This window comes from Sarcophilus harrisii, chromosome 2 (genome assembly GCF_902635505.1).
Source record: "Sarcophilus harrisii chromosome 2, mSarHar1.11, whole genome shotgun sequence".
Lineage (NCBI taxonomy): Eukaryota > Metazoa > Chordata > Mammalia > Dasyuromorphia > Dasyuridae > Sarcophilus > Sarcophilus harrisii.
In genome coordinates, this window is record NC_045427.1 from 546,039,521 (window position 1) to 546,060,887 (window position 21,367).

General features: G+C 36.5%; 1 protein-coding gene across 1 annotated transcript; it reads right to left on the bottom strand.

Annotated features, from left to right (window-relative positions):
* Positions 1-4,567: 4,567 nt before the first annotated feature.
* On the bottom strand, positions 4,568-16,052 carry DET1 (DET1 partner of COP1 E3 ubiquitin ligase). Its single transcript, XM_031955566.1, has 5 exons — positions 15,880-16,052; positions 13,002-14,102; positions 9,458-9,648; positions 6,674-6,865; positions 4,568-5,310 (listed from the first exon to the last, which is right to left on the bottom strand). Exons 2-5 carry the CDS (start codon positions 14,085-14,087, stop codon positions 5,121-5,123), a joined length of 1,659 nt encoding a protein of 552 aa, XP_031811426.1. The 5' UTR covers positions 14,088-14,102; positions 15,880-16,052; the 3' UTR covers positions 4,568-5,120.
* Positions 16,053-21,367: the final 5,315 nt, after the last annotated feature.

Here is a 21,367-nt window from a genome sequence, read left to right on the forward strand (position 1 = left end):
TAAGATCTTCAGGGTGATCTGACCAACACCCAACTTGCTGTTGATTTAAGTATCAAGAGATTTTCTAAAGTTAGGCCTTCAAGAAATGTGTTCGGAGCATTAGGGCTGTTGATGGAGTCTTTCAACCCTCCCTCTCTCTCTGTCTCCCGCTGCCTCAACCTTCAAATGAAGCCTAAATGATACTGCCTTCCATGACACATTTGCAAACAGGCTGGGAAGCTTTCTCATGAAAAGATGGAGCCTTTCAAGGGAGCAAATGCAGGATGTTGCTAAGGAGCAGAAAGCAACAGCTGGTTGAGAAATGAATCTGTGTCCTTGGAAGAGCTTGTTCCCAGTCAATAATTAAATATTACTGCAGCATCCCTTTTATCAAGGAGATACAGAAATATGCCATAATAAGGCAGGTGGGAGAAAGAAACCTGGTTCAAAGTAAAAGTGGCAAATAAAAGCCCACTAAACCTACTCTATGCTCACTATGCAAGCAAAAAAGCCCAGGGAAAGAGTACAATTTAACTTGTTTAAGGGACTTGCTAGTTACTCTCTAGGCTCTCTGGAATATCATATGATGTGGGATAGGGTGGATAGGAAGAAGGAGACTACAGGCAGCCTAAGCTAACTAGGCCCTGAAATTAGCTTACAAAACTAACATAATAATTTAGATGTAAAGAGTAATACTATAAGCAAATTAGAAGAACAATCTGATCTGTGGAGAAGGAAATTTATGGCCAAAGAAAAATTTTGTATATTATGAAATGCAAAATGGATAATTTTGATTATATTAAGTTAAAAAGTTTTTGTACAAACAAATACAAAAACGATTACAAAGGAAACAAAAAACTGGGGGGAAACTTTTACACCCAAGGTTTCTGATAAAGGCTTCATTTCTAAAATAGAAAATTGACTCACATTTATAAAAATACAAGCCGTTCTCCAATTGATAAATGGTCAAAGGATATGAACAGACAATTTTCAGATGAAGAAATTAAAACCATTTCTACTCATATGAAAAAATGTTCAATCACTATTGATCAGAGAAATGCAAATTAAGACAACTCTTAGAAATCATTATACACCTCTCAGATTGGTTAAGGTGATAGGAAAAGATAATGATAAAATTTGAAGGGGATATGGGAAAACTGGAATACTGATACATTGTTGGTGGAGTTATTAACTGATCCAACCATTCTAAAGAGCAATTTGAACTATGCCCAAAGGCTATCAAACTGTGCATACCCTTTGATCCAGCAGTATCTCTATTGGGCCTGTATCCCAAAGAGATCATGAAAAAGGAAAATGGACCCATAAGTGCAAAACTGTTTGTAGCAGCCCTTTTTGTGTGGCAAGGAAATGGAAACTGAGTGGATGCCCATCCCAGTTGGAGAATGGCTGAATAAGTTATGGTATATGAATGTTATGGAATATTATTGTACTATAAGAAATGATCAGGAGGATGATTTTAGAAAGGCCTGGAGAGACTTATATGAACTGATGCTAAATGAAATGAGCACAACCAAGAGATCATATACAGCAATAACAAGATTATGTGATGATCAATTCTGATGGATGTGGGTCTTTTCAACAATGAGGTGATAAGTCTAATAGACTTATGATGGAAAGAGCCATCTGCACCCAAAAAGAGAAATGTGGGAACCAAATGTGGAACATAATATAGCATTTTCACCTTCTTTATTGTTGTTTGCTTGCTTTTTGTTTTCTTCTTCCCTTATGTGATTTTTCTTGTGCAGCATGATAATTGTAGAAATATGTATAGAATTGGACGTTTAACATATATCGGATTGCTTGTTGTCTGGGGGAAGGGATGAGGAGAGCGAGAAAAAATATGGAGCACAAGGTTTTGCAGAGTAAGTGTTGAAAACTATCTTTGCATATATTTTGAAAATAAAAAGCTATTATTTAAAAAAAAAAATAAATCCTACCATGGTCCAAGTTAACAGATAACTAGGTCTAAGCAGAAACTGATGTTTCAACAAGAATAAGACCAATTTCTGATTACCTTGTACTTTCTAATCTCAAAATGTTTGAGACATGGAATAGCAATGCAACATATCATTTCAACATTTCATTTCCCATCTTTTGCTATATGACCTCCCCCCCAATATACTTTGAATACTCCATGAAAAAGAAATTTGATTAAGCTGAGAATACTTCCATTAGGAAGTGAAGTCTTAGTTAACTTTTTCCCCTCGTTCTTTTAATAACCCATTAAAAAATAAAAATAGTCCACTTTTCATTCTTTAAATAAAAAAGGGTTCAAAAGTTCAAAAGTGCCAGTAAAGCTGAGAGTAAATTTCTCCTTTTGATAACTAGCCTCTTCATGAATGAACCCAAAAGAGAATATAATTAACTTGACATCAGGGAACTTCTAGTCCTAAGAAACAGAAAGGAAATGACACTCCAAAATAACCCTCCCACATGCAGCCTTCAGAGTTCTGAAACCAACAGCAGTCCAAAAAAACTAACAGGTACCATAGCAAACAATGTCTGCAGGGAGCTCTACTGTGAACTTTAGCTTTTTTCTGAAGAAGAGAAAAAGACTTTTAGTATCAGAGTAAATGAAATAGTATGTGGATGAGCTGTGAGGTTCCAAAAAGCAGTCAAGTACTGGGATTTTTTTTTTTTTCATTTTCTAAATCCATACTTCAGAAATTGGATAACATTCAATTTTATCAATAGTGAGAAGGGGTTGGGTTTAGAAGAGTGAACAGAGAGAGAGTGGAAATTTTTCCTTCTCACTTTGAAAGAGAAGATAGCTGTCAGGGAAAAAAAATTCTCCGTGTAAGAGGATAAAAATAAAGAGAAGAACATCCACTAATGAGGGGAGATATACCCATAGGTTTTTAGAACTGAGAGAGGCATAGAAATCACTTAGTCTGACCCCCTAATGCAGGGGTCCTCAAACTTTTTAGGGGGCCAGTTCACTGTCCCTCAGACTGTTGGAGGGCCGGACTATAGTAGAAACAAAAACTTTGTTTTGTGGGCCTTTAAATAAAGAAACTTCATAGCCTTGGGTGAGGGGGATAAACGTACTCAGCTGCTGCATCTGGCCCGCGGGCCATAGTTTGAGGACCCCTGCCCTAATGTATCGTTGAGGAAACTGAAGTTTGAAAGTTATGACTTTGGAGGTAAAGCTAATTCATAGAATAGTGACAGAGAAAGGTCTGAATCTCCAAATCCCTCCAGCTCTACATACAAACTGATTTTTGATTTTTAGGCAGAACTATTAGAAACCCATATTAAAGTTTCTGGTGACGAAGGAATACTTCAACAATCTGGACTCCAAAGACCTGAATTTGTACTCCAGCTCTGTTGCTTATTAGCTGTATGTGGTCACTTAAATTTCCTAGACTCATTTTCTTCATCTATTAATTGAGGGAATTAGACTAGATGGCCTCTAAAATTACTTCTAGCTCTAAATCTATGATCTTATGAATTCAGAAGACCAAAGCTTTGTTTATATGTGATAGCCCCATGGTACTTTCCCTAAGCTGATACAGCCGTAGCAAAAATGGACTAGAACTGTTTTAGGAATATTGCCAAGTTAAATCTTTACAGATATATACACAGGTTTTATTTTGACCTCTCAAATGGAAGCTTAGTTTCTGTGATTATATCAGACTTAGCAAACCTTTCTTAAATTATAAGGTAAAATTGAGTGCCATAAAACAAAGTTTCTAAGAAATCTAAAGGGAATTTTAAACAGGTGCACATACCTGTAATTACCAGTGACCTATCTAAATCCTCCATGACTTGGGCCATTCTAAGTTTTTAGGCCTTAAATCAGTTTTCCCCATAAGTGATTGTACTAAGTACATCTCATGAAGGATAGAACATTTGTTCTAATAACATACTATTATTAATATTGCCAGGAGAAATCTTGTCATATGGGTCTGGTTTGCTTTTAACTTGCAAACCTTTAAAATTGCTTTTTCCTAGAGCCTATATGATCCAAGTTGCTTGCTTTAACATATAAAATCAAAACAGCACACAGAAATTGTAAGATTTAGGATTGGAAGGAACTAGAGAGATCACCTAAACCAGTCTTTTTATTTTACAGATCAGAAAACTGCAGACTTGGGAGCAGAAGAGCCTCTGCCATCACGACTGAGCAACTTCTTTGCAGTTAGCTCCAGACAGAAATATCACTTTATCCAGATGTTTGTGGCAATTATCTGTTGGCCAGTGAATTAGGCTCTTACTACCACAAACAACTAAAATGAGAGGCAAGGATGGCATAATGGAAAGACTCCAGGAGTTCTGGGTTCGAATCCTACCCTCATTGTTTACTAGATGACATATACTTAATTTGCCTGAGCCTTATTTTTGTCATCTCTAAAATGGAGATAACAAAATCAGAAGTGATTTCTGTGAAGATCAAATGAGATAATGTATGTTAAGTGTTTGCAAAGCTTAAAATATTCTACCTTGGCTATTTTTTAGGAAGTGACTATCCACAGCTCCTAAGTACCTTTTAAAAAAATCAAGAATTTGAAAAGCACAGCAAGGAATATCAAATAATCAGAACAAAAGAGTCTTCAAACTACAGATATAAATAAGTAAGAAAATATGTCTTTTATTTTTACTTAAAAAGACAGCCTTGGTTTTTGGCTAAATGAAAAGGAATGAGCAGGTTTTAAATCAATTATGTCTGGCCATAATGGCAGTCAATTGCTCTGCTTTAGGCTGCATACCATTCTCTAGAAAAGAGGAAAGGGGGAAAATTTGTGGAAAATTCATCTACACCTCAATAAAATATATACACATGGAACTCCCCCCACCCCACCCCCCATTCAAAATAATTAAAAGACTTAATGCTGGGCAATCTCTTGTGGAAAAAGTAGGAGACATTTAAATTATTTGATAGCTAGATTGTATTTTTTTTTAAAAAGTAAGTTATCCTGGGTCCAACTCCTCTCTTCTGGCTCATATTTGAGTGACTATAGACCAACCAAGGTTCACCAACATAGACCTTGGTTCCAAAGGAATGATGCTGGCACCATATAAAGCCTCTGCTTTATAATCTGCAGAGTTGGGAACGGGGTGTAAGTCTTAGAAGGAAAGACAACTTGGCTTTGGTGGGTCCCCAGCCTTTGGGAAACATCCTATGTGCAGCTGTGTCGCATGTGGAAGTTGACAACATATTCAGCATTAGTCCTTTGTACTGAAATGGCAAAGGGCTCAAAAGGATGGAAGGTAAAGGCGACCAGGCGTCTGACTGTGTGGTTGATGGGGCGACCCAGCAGGCCTGCCTGGATCTCAAACTTGAGCAGACCAGAATCCCGGGCATAGAACCTGAATGGAAGAGAAAAAGGAGGAATAAAGAATAGTATTTAAATTCCCTACCACATTAGGTTCCTTCTGCAGTGAGGAGGCTAACAAATGACCAAGATGTTTTGCTCTTATGAATTCACAAGACCAAAGCTTTGTTTATATGTGATAGCCCCATGGTACGTTCCCTAAGCTGATACAGCTGTAGCTGTATTCTCTGTTCCTTCTATTCTATCTGTTTCAAGGCAATGAAGTGTCAATGGATAGAGTATCATGCTTAGAATCAAGATGACCTGAATTTAAATTGTCTTCAATATGTTTTAACTATGTAATTCTGGACAAGTCACTTAACCTTTACCTCAGTTTCCTCATGTGTAAAATGGAGATAATAATTGCACCCATCTCCCAAAGTTGTTGAGAGAATTAAATGAGATAATATTTATAAGGCATTTAGCAAAGAGTAAGCATTATATAAATGTTGACTAACATTATTAATATTATTATTCCAGATTTTCAGAACAAAAGAGGTCTAAATGACAAACTATGAAATCCCTAATACTCTTAAATCCTGTTTATTCCTTAAGGGTCATCTCCCACCCAATGATGATCCCAGGAACAAATCAGTCACCTTCAAAAATCACTAATCTTAAAACAACTGGGTCCATTACAAAAAGTAAATTGTTACTTTGAAAATGTTCAATCTGATCCATTCCAATCCATAAAATGTTACAGGCTTGTTTTCCTTTTAATAAAACACAGTGAAAGCAAAAGACTTTTGTAGTAAGCCATCTGTTAGCTCCCTTTCAATTTTAAGATTCTATGATTTAAATATGAAAGAGCCTTAAAATAGAAGAGTATCAGTACTGAAGTATATTTATATACACTGTAATTCCTAGCCCAAAATTTCTCAAAATAGGAAAGTAATAGCTTCTCTTAATCTTTCCTATTCAACAAATTGCCCAAATTCTCAAATTGCTTCTACATATGCAAACCAACAGATTTTAAGGGATGATCTGATGATTTGGAAGTATATGAAAGACTACATGTCTTGACTTTACAAATTATAATTATGTAATAGATTACTAGAAAAATTATTGAATATCCTTTTCTGAATATCTTTAAAAAGAGAATCCATAAGTCTTAAATAATTCACTTGGTAATAAAAGATAGATTTATTAAATTATGAAATGATTGATAAAAGTGGTCATGTATCCTATCATTCCTATCCTTTCTAATGAGCATAAGAAGCTCTGGGAGACATGATTAGTAGTATGCAAAATCATGCAAATCAAAGTGACTAATGGCACAAAAGAACTGAATGGGAAGTTAGCTTACTCACTTTCTTAATGTTTTGTGGTAGCAATAGGTATAACATAATTCTTTGTACCTGATCGGGTGATCTCCACAAGTCTTGGGCCGCTCCATGACTGACACCCACTTATCATCGTAGCTGAAGAGAGACAAATCGAGGTAGGGACTGCCACTGTATGACTGGGCGCTGATGGGGAGCTGACCAAGCAGCCGCCGTACTGCCTCTGTATGTCCTCCATATTTTGCATTTACAATAGTGTCTTTAAACCTGAAATCAATCAGTATAGAAGATAGACAATAGAGAAGACACTGTCAGAATATACAATATAAGCTCGAAATTTAAATCTATAAATTTATGGGTTTGCAAATAAATTGTTAATGCAAATAATACAACTTAGCCTCTTGTTTCCAATATTATAGGAATCTGTATCTCCAGCTAAAATGATAGAAAATGGGGGGGGATCCTTTTTCTAAAAATATATTTCACTTCACATTATAGGCTGAGAAAAGAGAAGATGTGAAATGACTAAGGAAAGTCAGAGATCAATACATGACATGGAATCCCATAGCTGATCCTGACAAATTATGTGAGCATGGGAAAAGTCATTTATCTCTCTCAATTCCAGTTCCTTCAGTTGTAAAATGGGAATACCTATTGTAAGCATCTAACAAAGTATTGGAAAAAGGTTATGCAAAACATTTTGCAAGCCTTAAAATGGTATATAAATTTTAATAATTGTTAAGTAAGACAAGTATTTGTGACTATCACTGATGTCCAAGAACAAAAGACAACTTGGGAAACTCACTTCTAAATTAATATCTTTTAAACCCATTAAAGAAAATTAAATAGTAGAAAACCCTGAACTGAAAGCTTTTCTTGGGCTCTTCTGGCAGCATACATTGTAACATGACATTGCTAATTTGTTTATTTTTAAAAAGACAAAAAGTCAGCAATTTATAAAGCTCAATACTTAAGTTGTTACTTCAGTCAGGGTCTGCATTCCCATAGTTTTAAGTATCTAAGACAGTAAACAGAGAGCACTCAGCATAAAACAGTACCTCACATATGGAAGACACTCAATAAATATCATATTGACACAAAATTAGATGAGAGCTCTTGGAAATGGGGTTAAATATTTTAAAACATATACATGTATATTATACATACAAGTAAATACATATACATATATATATATATATATATATATATATATATATATATATATAAAACATTTGTATCCACTCAAAAATCACTACAGAAAACTTTTTATCTTAGAAATAGGCATGTATGTATTTACTATGAAAGTACTTTAACATTTCTTTCGATTCAAATCATTTTTCTCACTGTTACCCTTCTTACAATATTTCCCACAGGCTTAGTGTAAAATATAAAACTAACTTTTGAATCTAAGACAATATTTCCAGGATTACTAGAATATAAATCAATTATAGCTTGCATTCAGGTTTTGTCTGAGGCAGTTTGGGTAAATAGTGCATCTATGTCTGATCAATATGGAACCGAATAAATAAATAGCTTTGATATTTGTCTTCTTTTTGCTAAGAATAATGAAGTATAAGTTTTTCAAAAGTTAAAAAAATATTGAACTGTTATTGATGGTTATGATTCAAAACATATTGTTAGTCTGAAAAGCAAAGGGAAAATCTCATCTCCCATTTCCCTAGAATTGTCACCTTGTTGATTCCTGGTTCTTACTATATTCTTGCTTGTAGCTATTACATAAAATTTATGATGGGAGAATAAAAATGCCAAATGCTTTCTTTTATTTCTGTTTGACATATTTGTATTATATAACATAAAATCAACTTTGAATTACACCTATTATCCTATTATCTTCTATGAAACTTTGGACAATAAATGACATTCCCAGTGTTACTGGAATGAAATAACTAACCCAGGGTTTGCAAAACCCCTAACATCTCCTAATACCTTTCTCATGCTCCATTAAATAACTTCAAGAGAAAAATTAGATATGATTGCTAATAGTTTTCTGCATATCCTCAAACCATGAAACTTTGTTTTAATAAAACAAAGTGGGCTATATGAACACTGTTCATATGTTGAGCTCAAAATTTTCAGGAGATTTTTGCCATTTGGGCTTTACCTTCCTTAAGTACTTTTACTCTCCTATAAGAATTTTCTATTCCATCTAAAGTAGGCTGTTCATTATCCCTCAAACATGTAATGTACTCTTATTTCTACAGCTTTGTTCATATGTTTTCCCAATGTAGAAAGCGTTCTTCAACATTTGCCCAAGTCTGATTTTTTCCTTTAAGGCCTAACTCTAGTTTCATCTTTCACAATGACTTTTCAAATTGCTTTGGTCCTTAGTAATTGTTCGATCTTCAAGTTTCCTAGAGCACTTATCATTTGGTATTTGTTGTTTTGTATCATTATGAATCTTTTATATACAGTTAAGTGCTCCAAAAATGTTTGTTAGATTGAACATACTGTTTCCAGACTAGACTATATACCTCAAAGAATAGGAATAATGTCTCCTACCTCTTTGTATCCCTAGCACAGTGCCCTGTAGAGTATCATACAACACAGAATTTCAAAAATAGAAGAGAAATCAATCACATTTTTTCTTCCCTAATCCTCCTTCCTTTCCTTCACTACCATAACAGATGAAGAACCAGAGTCTAGATAGGATAAGTGTCTTGTCCATAGCCCAACAGTTTTTGGCAAAGTCAGTACTAGTTACCCAAGTCTCCTGATCCTTGGGTCTAATATTCTTTTCACTACACTTCAAAGCCTCATTTGTAAATAACAGTTGTTGGCTTATGACCAAAATTAGGTGAGATAAGGTCTACTTGTTGGAAATCTATGTTAGTAACTCACCGGCGCTGGATCTGCCTTGCAAAGTTGTTGCTAGAAGCTGAACAGGGAAATTGGACAGCTTCACTGTGAAGGGTAGCATTGCGGAAGAGGTCACAGAAATTCTCAAAGAGCTCCAGCAACTCATCTGAGGTGTTCTCAAACACTGCTATCACCTCTGTAGTCACCATATTATACACAACAAAGAAGGAAGGCTGAAAAAGAAGAACAAATGAAACCGTTAGCCAACTGAGTATAATCCATAGGTAGGATGACCCTTCAAATTGGGCTAAAAATTCAAGCTACTCAAGAGAAACAAGAAAACACTTCCCACTGTATGGGTCAACAGGGAAATGGGTCCCCTATCTAAGGGAGCCTCCATGGGCTTTGTCAGTCAAATGCCTCCACGGTGCCACATTCCCCACTGTAATTGTGTTGCAAAATTATCAAGTTGGTTAGTTTAAAAAAAAAAAAAAAACTTTTCAAATCTTTCTTTTCAAATTGTGTGCTTCAATTTCCCTTTCCAACTGTTTCTCTTTTCTCTGCTCCTCAACCCACCCTGAGATTTAAAAAAAACCACTTTTTTAAAGTGCCAGATTTAATTTTATTTCCTGCTGGGGAAGTGATTTGCAGCCCAGTGTTGGTTGCTGACAGATTATTTTCTCCTATGTATGTATAGTTGAAAGTTCATTTTTTGGCACCTATTTTTCCTCTTAACATTTCCAACATGCAGAGAGGTACCTTAAAGGCTTTGTATTTTGAAACTGCCTCAGAAAGTTGTATTCCGCAGCATCCTGCTGCTGGACAAATGAAAATCCAGAGAGGCATTTACTGTTCCTTTCTTTACAGATGCTCTTTTGGCCAAAAATATCTATATTATCCTTGTAGGATTTATAGCAATTAAATAGAGGTAGGGAAGGCGGGGAAGAGAGAAGAAAGGTGGTGGCAGGGTAGGCAAGACAATGATGGGAGGGGAAAAAGTAGAAGGACCTGAATTTCATTCAAATGTCCCAGGTAGAAGTACCCAGAGCTACTTGGGAGTTCACATTTTTTCAGAGTGGGCATCTACATGCCCAATTTCAAAGTGTTCCTAAGTTTGCTCTGATCAGACTGAGTATAAGAGCCCTGGGATTTTTCCAGGGTCAATGGAATACCAATCTATAAGCATCTATTAGTTTCATATAGGAAAATGAAGTTATCATACATTAAGTATTTTTGATATTCAATCTGCCTATAATGGAAAGAAACTGGGTAGCAATCTGAAACCTAAATACTATCCCAAGGCTTCATATCAATGCATTTTTTACTCATTCAAATTCATAATAACCATAAGAAGTGGGATGCATAAAGTTTCAGTTTGAGGCTGCAAATTATGTGTGAAAAGAATTGTCGCCTAGCATTCTAATTTCTCAAGCCACAATTATTTTGTGTAAGTTCAGAAGAAAAAATGCATCCTTTTAGTTAAGAATCAAAGAATAATCTCAATTGTGATGACAATGATTTGGTAATTTATTCACCAAAATGAAAATTATCACCCAAACTTAAATAATGGACTTTCCTGCTTCTAGTCTTAATTTTTATGTGTTTTTTCTATAGAGCTGGGTCAGTTCAGATTTTGTTGTTTTAGAAATATATTACAGGAAAAAACTGAAATTTAGATATGATGTTACATGATTATTGCACGAATTATATGCATATCCAACAGGTTTCTCATCAGCTAAGGTTTTCAGAAAACAGACTAGGGAGAAGCAAAGGACTATATAGCAAATCTTAAGCAATATATTCTAAAAAACAGGTATTTACTGATTCAATGGGCTTGTATTTAGATAACTAGGGGGAAGAAAATGGGTTTCTAGACCGATTATGATAGTTTCCACTAACAATTGAATTCTTTTATATAACAAAATAATCCACTTTTCAGAGGAAGCAGGCTGAAATTATTTTTCTATAAGCTAAATAATAAGCTTTTTTGATTCCACAAAGGCCTCTAGTAGTCAAACACAGCCCAAAAGAGGATCTAGAGCTAGAAGTTCTAAACCTAGAATCTATGAACATTAAAAACATTTTGATAGTTGTTTTAATATTTAAATAACATTAAAAACATTTTGATAGCTGTTTTAATATTTTAATATTTAAATAAAGGTTTCCCTTTATAATACTTTTATTTTATGTATGTAAAAACAGTACTCTGAGGAGTCCATAGCCTTCATCTTGCTGCTAAAGACATCCAAGAGACAAAAAAGTTAACTTACAACTCAGATGATTGCTTTGGATATACTTTTGTTTTTTACTTACTATGGACAGATGAGTCTGAACTATTTATGAAACAATAAATATGGCACCAGGAAGGCAAATAGCACAGACATCACCTAAGTGAAGTCTCCATCTGTCAAATTAAAAAGGAAAAATTCCAAGAAGAAAGGCAATGTACTCTAAGACAAAATTTCAAATCTATTATTTCCTAAGTCCTTAAGTACTCTTAAAACTTAACTGATCCTACTGACCTTTGAAAATACTCTTCTTCCTGTAAACATTTTAAAAAGTTAATAAACCAGTTTTCAAAACTGAACAGGAAAAAGTTGATATTTTACTTAATATCTGAAAAGGTTAGCTATGTAGTGGCCCTTTCATAAACATATAGGCCTGAACTTTCAGAAGCTAATAAAAAAGCTTGTAAATTAGGAATTTCTCCATTATTTCTGTTTTGTTTTGATTTTTTCAAAATTTAGTAGTCCCTCTTTTAGCATGGGGACAAAGTCAACAAAAAGAGGTAAAATGCAAATCAATCAAATTAAGTTTATTAATTTCTTCAGAGAAAAATCTAGTGAGGGAGTTGACATTTTAATTACTGAATTGTGAAAATGAGATTTTCAATTATTGGAATATTTTATTTTACCCTGATAGTCTGACCCCATTAGCCAAACTAAATCACTCAAAATGGATAAATTATCCACGAGTAGCATAAGTTTAACTGTTAATGAATTTTTGGTCTTTCTCTAGAGAACTCTGAAAATGCAATCACTCCAGAGGCATCAAAATGAAATCAGACATATATTCATCAAAATCTCTAAAGGACCTCTGTCCATTCAGCACCTATCTGCATTATAAACAGAGATCTCCCAAAATCTTTGGAAGAAAAAAGAATTTCTAGAGATCATCTAGTTCACTAAAGGAAATAAATATAGCTAGGAAAAGAGAAACATGATTTTAGCTACTGTAAAACTAAAGATAAGAAATTTAAGACTATGAAAACCCAAATACAATTCTAGCTAGCAATGCAAAAACAGGCCAACAATTGATGCAAACATAAAGACAATGAAAAGAACACATTTAAGAATCAGAGGGTCTGGATTCAACTCTGATTTCTACTACTCATCACCTATATGACCTTGGACAAATCACTTTAATTTCCCTTGGCTTTACTGTCTTCATTTGTAAAGTGAGAGAGGCTGGACTAGATATTCTTTTGAGTTCTTTCCAGTGCTAGAGCTAAATCCTACGATCCTATAGCAGTTATGTATGGTCCCTCATTCTAAGTCTCTCAATAAAGCTGGCTATCATCCAATACCTGTGATGGGTCCGTGACCCGTAGTGTCACTACATCTTCACTAGTGTACTTGATAAAGAGGTGATTTTCATCTAGAAGCTGCATCTTCCACATGCGTAACTGTCGTAGCTGGTCAAAATACTGGAAGAAGCGCCTCTTGGCCATGGCACTACCATCCTGCTCTGCCCGGCGCCACAAGTATACCAACAGTCGGTGTTTTAGGGAATTAATGAAAGGCTCCTTGTAGGGGTTGGCCATGCCTGTTTGGCTGTCTCGCTGTACCTCAGGGTAGACAGCTGATAGGGTGAGCAAGTCATCTTCATAGCAGAATCGACCAATGGTACGCACATCAATAAAGGTACCCTCAGGAGTGACCTGGAAGACATGAATAGTCTGCTGCTGTACTGAAAGAATGGCTAGTATGTTCTTATATAAGTATAGCCCTTGATTATGGGACAAGATCACTTTATCACATTTGAACGTGCGGGTATCACACAATCTGCCAGTGTGAAGATCAATGATGTGAAGGGAATAATCCTCCAAAGGGGAGCGGGGATTTGGTGTCACTGACTCACTGTTGCGATATACTTCATAAAAAGGAGGGTGAGGTTCTTCAGGGAGGTAGGCGGCTGAACCTACAATGACACAACGGCAGTCATCTGTGAAGAGGCTACACTCACGATTTAGATGTTCACCATTAGCAGCTACATTGGTGATATGCAGCAAAACAAAGAAGCGTTCAAAAAGTCGGCCTCGGATGTTGACTGACCTCTGGTCATTGCCATTGGCTAAAATTTCACCCTCATAACCCTGCAGTAGGTCCTCTGCTGCTTGGCAGCCCTGGTACTCATAAATCTCCAGTGATGTCTGGTCTGAAGAAAAGGCAATAAAGAAGCGTCCATCAGGTGAAAATTTTCGCAGGAAGCAAGGTGGCTTTTCCACGTTAACCACGGTATAGTTGGGGAAGACATTCTGGTGGAAAACTCGAACCTGGTGCCAATGGGTACCAGCCTTGCCTGAACTGATGCGCCGACGCTCCAAGCGATGGATAACATTTTGGTTCTGGATTCTTCGAGGTTTGATTGTTGGAACATCATGATCCATCATCACAGCATCTTATTTCTGGATGATTAAGAGCAGAGGTTCACACATTAAAAGAAAAACAAACAAACAAAAAACCCAAGTTCCCTTTCCACAGACATAACATGTCAGGGTTTACCTAAAATCTTCTACCTTAGCTCACAAGGAAACAGAGTAAATTTGAAGTCTGTATCTTCAACATGAAAACAATAGGAAGAACTTAACACAACAGAAATATCTCACATATGCTTAACTATAAGGTGTTTACATCAAAAATATTTGAATCACTAGAATAAGTGAATTCAGAGTCAGAATTCGCTAAAACACAAAATGATACTGCTATCATTTTAACATTATCAGTAGCCATAATGTAGAAAGAACGTGGACTCTTAAGCAAAAATTTATGAAGTATTAAAATTTAACTTCATGTGAACAAACATTTATTAAATACAATACTTGGAATACAGTAATGTTTTAACAAATGCTGGTGATTAAGTATTTACTATTTGAGTTACACCAGGAATCATTACATGCAAAGCACTGTTTTAGCTAAGCACAATAACAAAAGTTTTATTTCCCTCCTACTTCTATGCCACTATTCTGCTCCAAAACAATCACTAAAAATTAAACAAATAATTAAGTTCAGAAATAGTTTCATAAGTATCTTGTTTTCATAGAGTATGCCTCAATGTTTTACTCTCTTCTCCCCCCAATAAGATTCAATCCCTCAGAAAGAATATTGGACTGGTGGGAAATGTCCCCGAATTTTGGTTAAAACTGTCCCAACCACTCTGGTTTTCTAAGCTACTAAGCCTCTCTGGAACTCAATTTCATTGGATCACAGAATTCAGAGGTAGTTAAAAAACAAACCCCATGATCATCTAAACTAGAGGTTCTCAATATTTTTCAATCTTGATATCCTTTGGCCTCAAGTAAATCTTTCAGTTTCTACATGGATGGAAATATTCTCGAGTTTACCCTGCAAGAGCATATAAAAAATAGAGACTGGTTTTTCATAAGGAACACTTTATTCAGCAACTTTTTTAGTATTATAAAATAATCTCTAACTAATACTTTTTGAATATTTCAATAGGAAAAAGCAATAATTTACGAATTATTCCTTCAAATATCTCAATAAGATCCTCATATTCCTGAGGGTATCTCCAAACCAGACTGGAGAGCCCTAATTTGGTCAAACCCTTTTCCTTTTACAGACGAAATAAAATGAAGCAAAAACAACTAAGGTCCCATGAGCAATGAGAGACTGTCTCTAAATCTGCTTCTCTTTCTAGGTCTTCTCCCAGTCTCTCTCAGAGGCTGAAGTACATGACTGCTCAGGCATTTTCAGATCTAACCACATAGGAGTGGGACTCTAAGGGAAAAAAGAACTCTCCTCAGGGGCGAGCCCTTTCTCCCCATAAAGGGGAGAATAAAACAGCAAGAAAAAGAGAGAAAGCCAGAGAAGAAGTTGTGGGAAGCGGGGTGTCGGTGGGACCCCGCATCCCAGCGGCGCGGGAGAGAAAAGGATGCAAGGCTGGGGTGGGCCACGGGCCGGGCCACTGGCTCCCCGCGGGACCCTTTCCGGCCCGGCCAGCTCTTAATGAGCCTCCGACAAGGCGGGAGCGGCCCGCGGGGACCACAACTTTCAGGAAAAGGTGGGTCCGGGCTCGGATAAACCTGGGTGCACGAGGGTCCGGGGGGAGGGGAGAGGCGCGCAGCCCAGGGTCCGGGCGGCCCGCTCGGCAGGAAGAGCCCGCGGCCGGGAGGAAGGCCCGAGGATCTGAGAGGAGACGAAGCGGGGGAAGGGGGGCGTCCTCACCCGACCGTCCCGCGCCCCCGTCGCGCCGGTCTCATGGGGCCGGGACGAGGGGACCCCCAGGCTGCGGTGGCCGCATTCCGACGGCCGTCACAGCAGCCACCGCCGCCGCCATGTTGCCACTGACGCCGGCACCCGGCGACAACGGCCGGGATTGCCCCGTTCCCCCCGCCCCTCTCCCTCAGCCAGCCGACGGATGTAAGGGCCATAGAGGAGAAAGCGTACGGAGAGAGAGAGGCTTCCCATTTTCAGCGCGCCACTGCCTGCCCGGAAAGGGTGACATCGCCCCCTCGTGTCTGGAGGTGAGGTGAGGCTGTCGGAACCCTAAGCAACCCCTCCTGGTGAAATTGATGCAAAAGCTAGCAGCCTTTCTCCTCCCGGATGCTGAGCATGACGGATGCTGAAACATACCTTATCGTTTTACAGAAGAGGAAATTGAGGCCCAGAAAAGTGAAGTCACACTTCTAACAGAATCAGGATTCCAACCCTAATCCCCTGTCCGCACATTAAACTCGCAAGCCATCATGCTCACAAGCCATTACCCTCAGTATACTCATTGTTTCTCTTCAGACTGATCAATTCCATACCTTGTTACAATATAACAACGCCCAAAGCGCGCTGAGAATTAAGGAGGGAGAGAATTCCGAACTGAACATTAAAATAATAATGTGTAATAAACAAAATAACGTATGTATAATGAAATTGGATAAAAAGGAATAGAAAATAGATGTATGTTTAATTTTAAAAGTGAAGAATGACCTTTGGCTTTCATGGAAAGTTTGGGATCATCAAAGTACCTTTGCAGTTTCCTGAAGGAAACCAGCCTGTGGTGGTCCTATTAAACCTCGTCTTCAATTTGTCAATTAGTATTATACATATTTATGGACTAACTTTATACGTTGCATTGTATATATCCTCTAGGTATTACTATATGTTGTCAGCCTTGAAAAATAATAGTAACATTTTTTGTCATATTCTTCTCTGAAGAATTAAACATGAAAATCACACAGAGGGAAAAGGAAAAAATACAGTGGCTGTGAGAAAGCTATAATAATACTCTCCCCCACTTCCCTACTGCCTGCCTACACAGTCTGATTATTCAGAAGGGCAATTCTTGTGGGAAAAGAGGTCTTGTCATATCTTTACTAATTAGCTGGTAAGCGCAAGGGCTCTAGAACAGCATTCTAGTCCCTTCCTCGATTACCTTAGCAGACCACTGACTATTTCCACTCTGGCCCTGCAAGCCATCAGACAAACCATAGATCAGCTCTTGAGGAGATTGGAAACTAGCAACTTCTTCTGCAGGTGCTAAAAGCCCTGCTTCTTCAGCAGACTCAACTATCAAAGACCCAGAGACCCATTTTCTGCCAAACTTATTTATACTTTTCACAGCAGTTCTTGGAGCATAGGGAATCCATCTTCTGATGGGTTATGGCTTTGTGGTTTTAGATCATTGAGCTATTGTATTGCTTCTGATAAGTAAATTCCACTAATCTGCTTTTTTTGGATTTTTTTAGCAGTTTTTTTGCTGTTATACATTGGTATAAGGAGTTCCCCAAACCAATAAAATTATAGGTCTAAATCATACTATCTTTAAAAACAGCTTTGTCCCAATAGATTGTTATTTTATTGGAATATAGCTTCACTAATGAGATTGCCAGGTTAGTGAACATGATCCAGTCTTATATGTTTTGTTTCTTACTACCAGATTGCTTTACAGAATACAGAATACTTTAAATTTCCCTATAGATGTGCCAACAATTTTGTTTATTTTTCCCATTTGAATATGTATAGGTTATTAGACTGAACATTTTCCCAATTGTTCATTAATAAAAGAAGAAACACAGCTAGTAAATATTAACCATTTATAGCCTTTGCCCACTGAGGTAAAGACTTCAAAGTCAGATTTATTAGCACTGAGATCACAACAACATAACAACATAAGGTTTTTGAAAGAGATCTTAGAGGCTATCACATATATCCTTTTTACTTTGAAGATGAGAAAGCTGAGGACCAGAAAGTAAAGTGATTAATAGCCCAAGGTCATATCCTGATCAGAAATAGAAGCAGGGCTAGAAAATGAGTTTCCTTCCTTTACAGGAATAAGAATAGGGACAGGGACAGAATCTGTTATTTCACTGCTATAAGGATCTACTGGGTTTGGTAAATCCCTCTAGTATTGTGGTCAGTCCTAGAGAATTACTTAGAACATTTAGAGATTAAGTGACTCGTCAGGAGTCAGAGAGCCAGTGTAAAGTCCAAAGCATGACTAAGGGTAAGGTCTCCATCTACTATGCCACAACTCTCTCTGCAGAAATACGCAGACAAATAGTTGGACGGGATTCAGTGCTTGTGACTGGAGCATGCAAATATAATAAAAAAGACAATGCTACCTAAAATAATTTAGTGATATAGCAAACTGCCAAGATAATACTTTGTAACTAGACAAAATCTTGGACTCAACCTGAGTGCCCAGTGGCTGGGAAATTGCATGCTTAAACTAGAATATAGCAAGATAGGAATTACCTAGGGCACAACAAATCTGAGATAGAGGTTTTTTGATATACTTTTTGTTGTAGAGACTACATTCTTTTCTTCTTAATATACATCAAAACCATTGGATGAAGAGTGATCCTTAGCTTCCATCATTCATCTTGTTACTCTAAATAAAGCAGGAAACAGTCTACAGTAATTGGGATAACTACATCCAACTAACCAACTATACTAGTGGGAAATGCTGGTATAAGCAGAGAACACAATATTCTGAGCTAGGGAAAATATGGCATCAAACTAAATTTTACCCTGAACTAACCCCAATCCTCAGTCATTCTGATCTATATTTTGCCACTGAATCCAGATGACTCTGGAGAGAAAAATAAGACAAGTGACCTTGTACAAACCTCCCTTACTTAAGCCCAATTCACTTGCATGTCATGATATCACCTCCCTGATGTTATGGTCCTTTTTGAGAATGAAAGACAAACTACAACAATAGAAATCCATTTAAAGATCAGAGGGTAGGGTTGGTGTTCCTGACTGCTGGACAAGTTTCAATGTAAAGCCAGGACTATCATAACCATGGTGAAATTTTAAAAGTAAAAGCTTCAGAGTCACCAGTAGCTATCCAATCTGCTTCATGTTTGAGCTTTAAATCTGCCACAAGAGAGAATTTTCAAGTCCTTCCCTCATACTCACTGAGACTGGAACAAAATGAAACTTTCCTCTTCAACCCACCCTCAAAAAAAAAAAAAAAAAAAAAAAAAAAAAGAGGAACTATCTGAAATGTTCACTACTTGCCAAGAGATGTGGAAAATTACAGGGGCAGTGATGACCAAAGGAAGAAATCCACTGAACCTGATGGCTGGAAATTTCAGAGCACAGCAGTAGAATGAAGACAGCTCTATATCTAATTCATGAGTATATGGGACTGAACCTATATGGGCCATTGGGAAAGGGGTTATTCATTTGCAAATGTTGATTTGTTACCCATATACTTAGATAAGAGTTCTTTTTGTGGGGATTAAATAGAGTAGAAATCAGTGCATTATTACTAAGTGCAATTCTTCTGTGAAACTTCATCTAAAATCCCATACAGCTGTAAACGACTGGGACAATAAAAATATACTTCAAAGTAACACTGCTTATAGTCCCTATTCAGGTTTTATATACGTAAGTTTTTTTGGGGGGGATGGGGTGGGATAGTTAGGAAGTGAGTGTACTTGATATTTAAAAGTCATTCAATCTACAAGCATTTATTACATTCTTTTTATATGCCAGGCCCCGTACATAAGGTAATAGTATATAAAGATTGAAACAATACTACCTTTAAGGAGCTTACTCTTTGGGGAGAATTTACCAATACAGCATTTACATTGTCATAAATCAAGATCCATATATTATAGCAAAAGTTCAACATTGTACACAAGAATGTCAAGATTATGTGATGATCAAGTATGATAGACTTAATTATTCTCAGCAATGCAGTTCCAATAGACTTGGTATAGAAAATACCAACTATATCCAGGGGAAGAATTGTGGAGACTGAAGGCAGATCTAAGAATACTATTTTCCCTTTTTTGTTTGATTTTTCTTTCTTGTGTTTTTTTTTTCTCTGATTTTTCTTTCATAATATGACAAATATGGAAATGTTTAACATGATTATACATATATGCATATATACACTATACATGTATACTATACATATATGCACTATACCAATATCATATGTTGGTAAGAGAAAAAATTTAGAACTAAAAATCTTACAAAGATGAATGTTGAAAACTGGAAAAACAAAATACTATTGAAAAAAGAAGTTCAAAACTTCCAATGGAAAGTAGAACAGAAAGGGAACACTTTTTAAACAGAAGAAAACACAATATCTAAACATTGATCAGTGTTCAAATACCAAATAAAGATAAGACTAAGTGATTCTGGAGATGCTACATATCAATGCAGGGGATGTTTGACCTGAAGAATTTCAAATGTCTCTCTACAGTATTATATATAATGATGGACTGCAACTATATAAAAATGATATGGGGCATATAATTCCATATAATCATAATGAAAAGTGCCACTTACTAAGTAGGCATATATATATATGTTAATTTTATTTTTTTAAATGTGTTTAATAAACTTTGCAATAGAAAATAGTCATTTTGTATGCTTACCAATATCTGTGTGATCATCTGAGAGATGGCTAGGGCAGAGAGATAGACAAAGCTTGTCTTTCTCAGGGCTTTGTCAGTCTATAGGAAGCTGCCTAAAACTACTCCCTCCCAGGAAGTCACTCATCTATTTCAGTAATAAACCCATTAGTAACAGTGCTTCTGGAGGGCAGAGACTGATTCATTTTTGTCTTCATATCTCCAGGACCTGAGAGGCAGTGTAATTGAGTGTTTTTTTTTTTGTGTGTGTGTGTGTGTGTGTGTGTGTGTGTGTGTGTGTGTGTGTGTGTCATGGACTCCCTTGGCCATCTGGTGTATTCTATGGACCCCTTCAAAGTGTGACTTTTTAAATACATAAAATAAAATAATTAGGATTACAAAGTTTTGTTTGTTGGTTTGTTTTCACTAATGTTTACTTTTCTTTGTAATCCCAATTAGTGAAAACAAACAAGTCAAAAAAATTTATGTTTAAGTAGTATCTCTGACTGAATATGTAGCCCTTCACAAATTCTTTAATCTCTCAAGGCCCCCAGTCATTTCTTTAAAATCATACATTGAAATGCAAGTGTCGATCTGTATTGTTAACTGGGAATTTCTCCATAGAGGGTTCTCTAATCTAAGAAAGTCACAGGTCTAGTCCAAAAACAAACAAACAAACCACAGTACCTGATACATATTTGATATTTAATAAATGTTTATCAAATAACAAATTGTCTCTCTAAAAACTTTTGATGGGAATGTCCTCAACTTTGGTTCTATGAGATTTTTTTTTAAATATTAAACTATATTTCAATATAATTGGTTTCTTTGTAATTGTAGACATT

Excerpts from the sequence above, each read along its gene's own strand:
- DET1 (XM_031955566.1), bottom strand. The coding sequence starts at position 14,087 with ATGATGGATCATGATGTTCCAACAATCAAACCTCGAAGAATCCAGAAC. Across the intron at positions 9,649-13,001 it reads GGGTCACGGACCCATCACAG|CCTTCCTTCTTTGTTGTGTA; the intron begins GTATTGGATGAT and ends CTTCTTTTTCAG. Across the intron at positions 6,866-9,457 it reads GCAAGGCAGATCCAGCGCCG|GTTTAAAGACACTATTGTAA; the intron begins GTGAGTTACTAA and ends GATTGATTTCAG.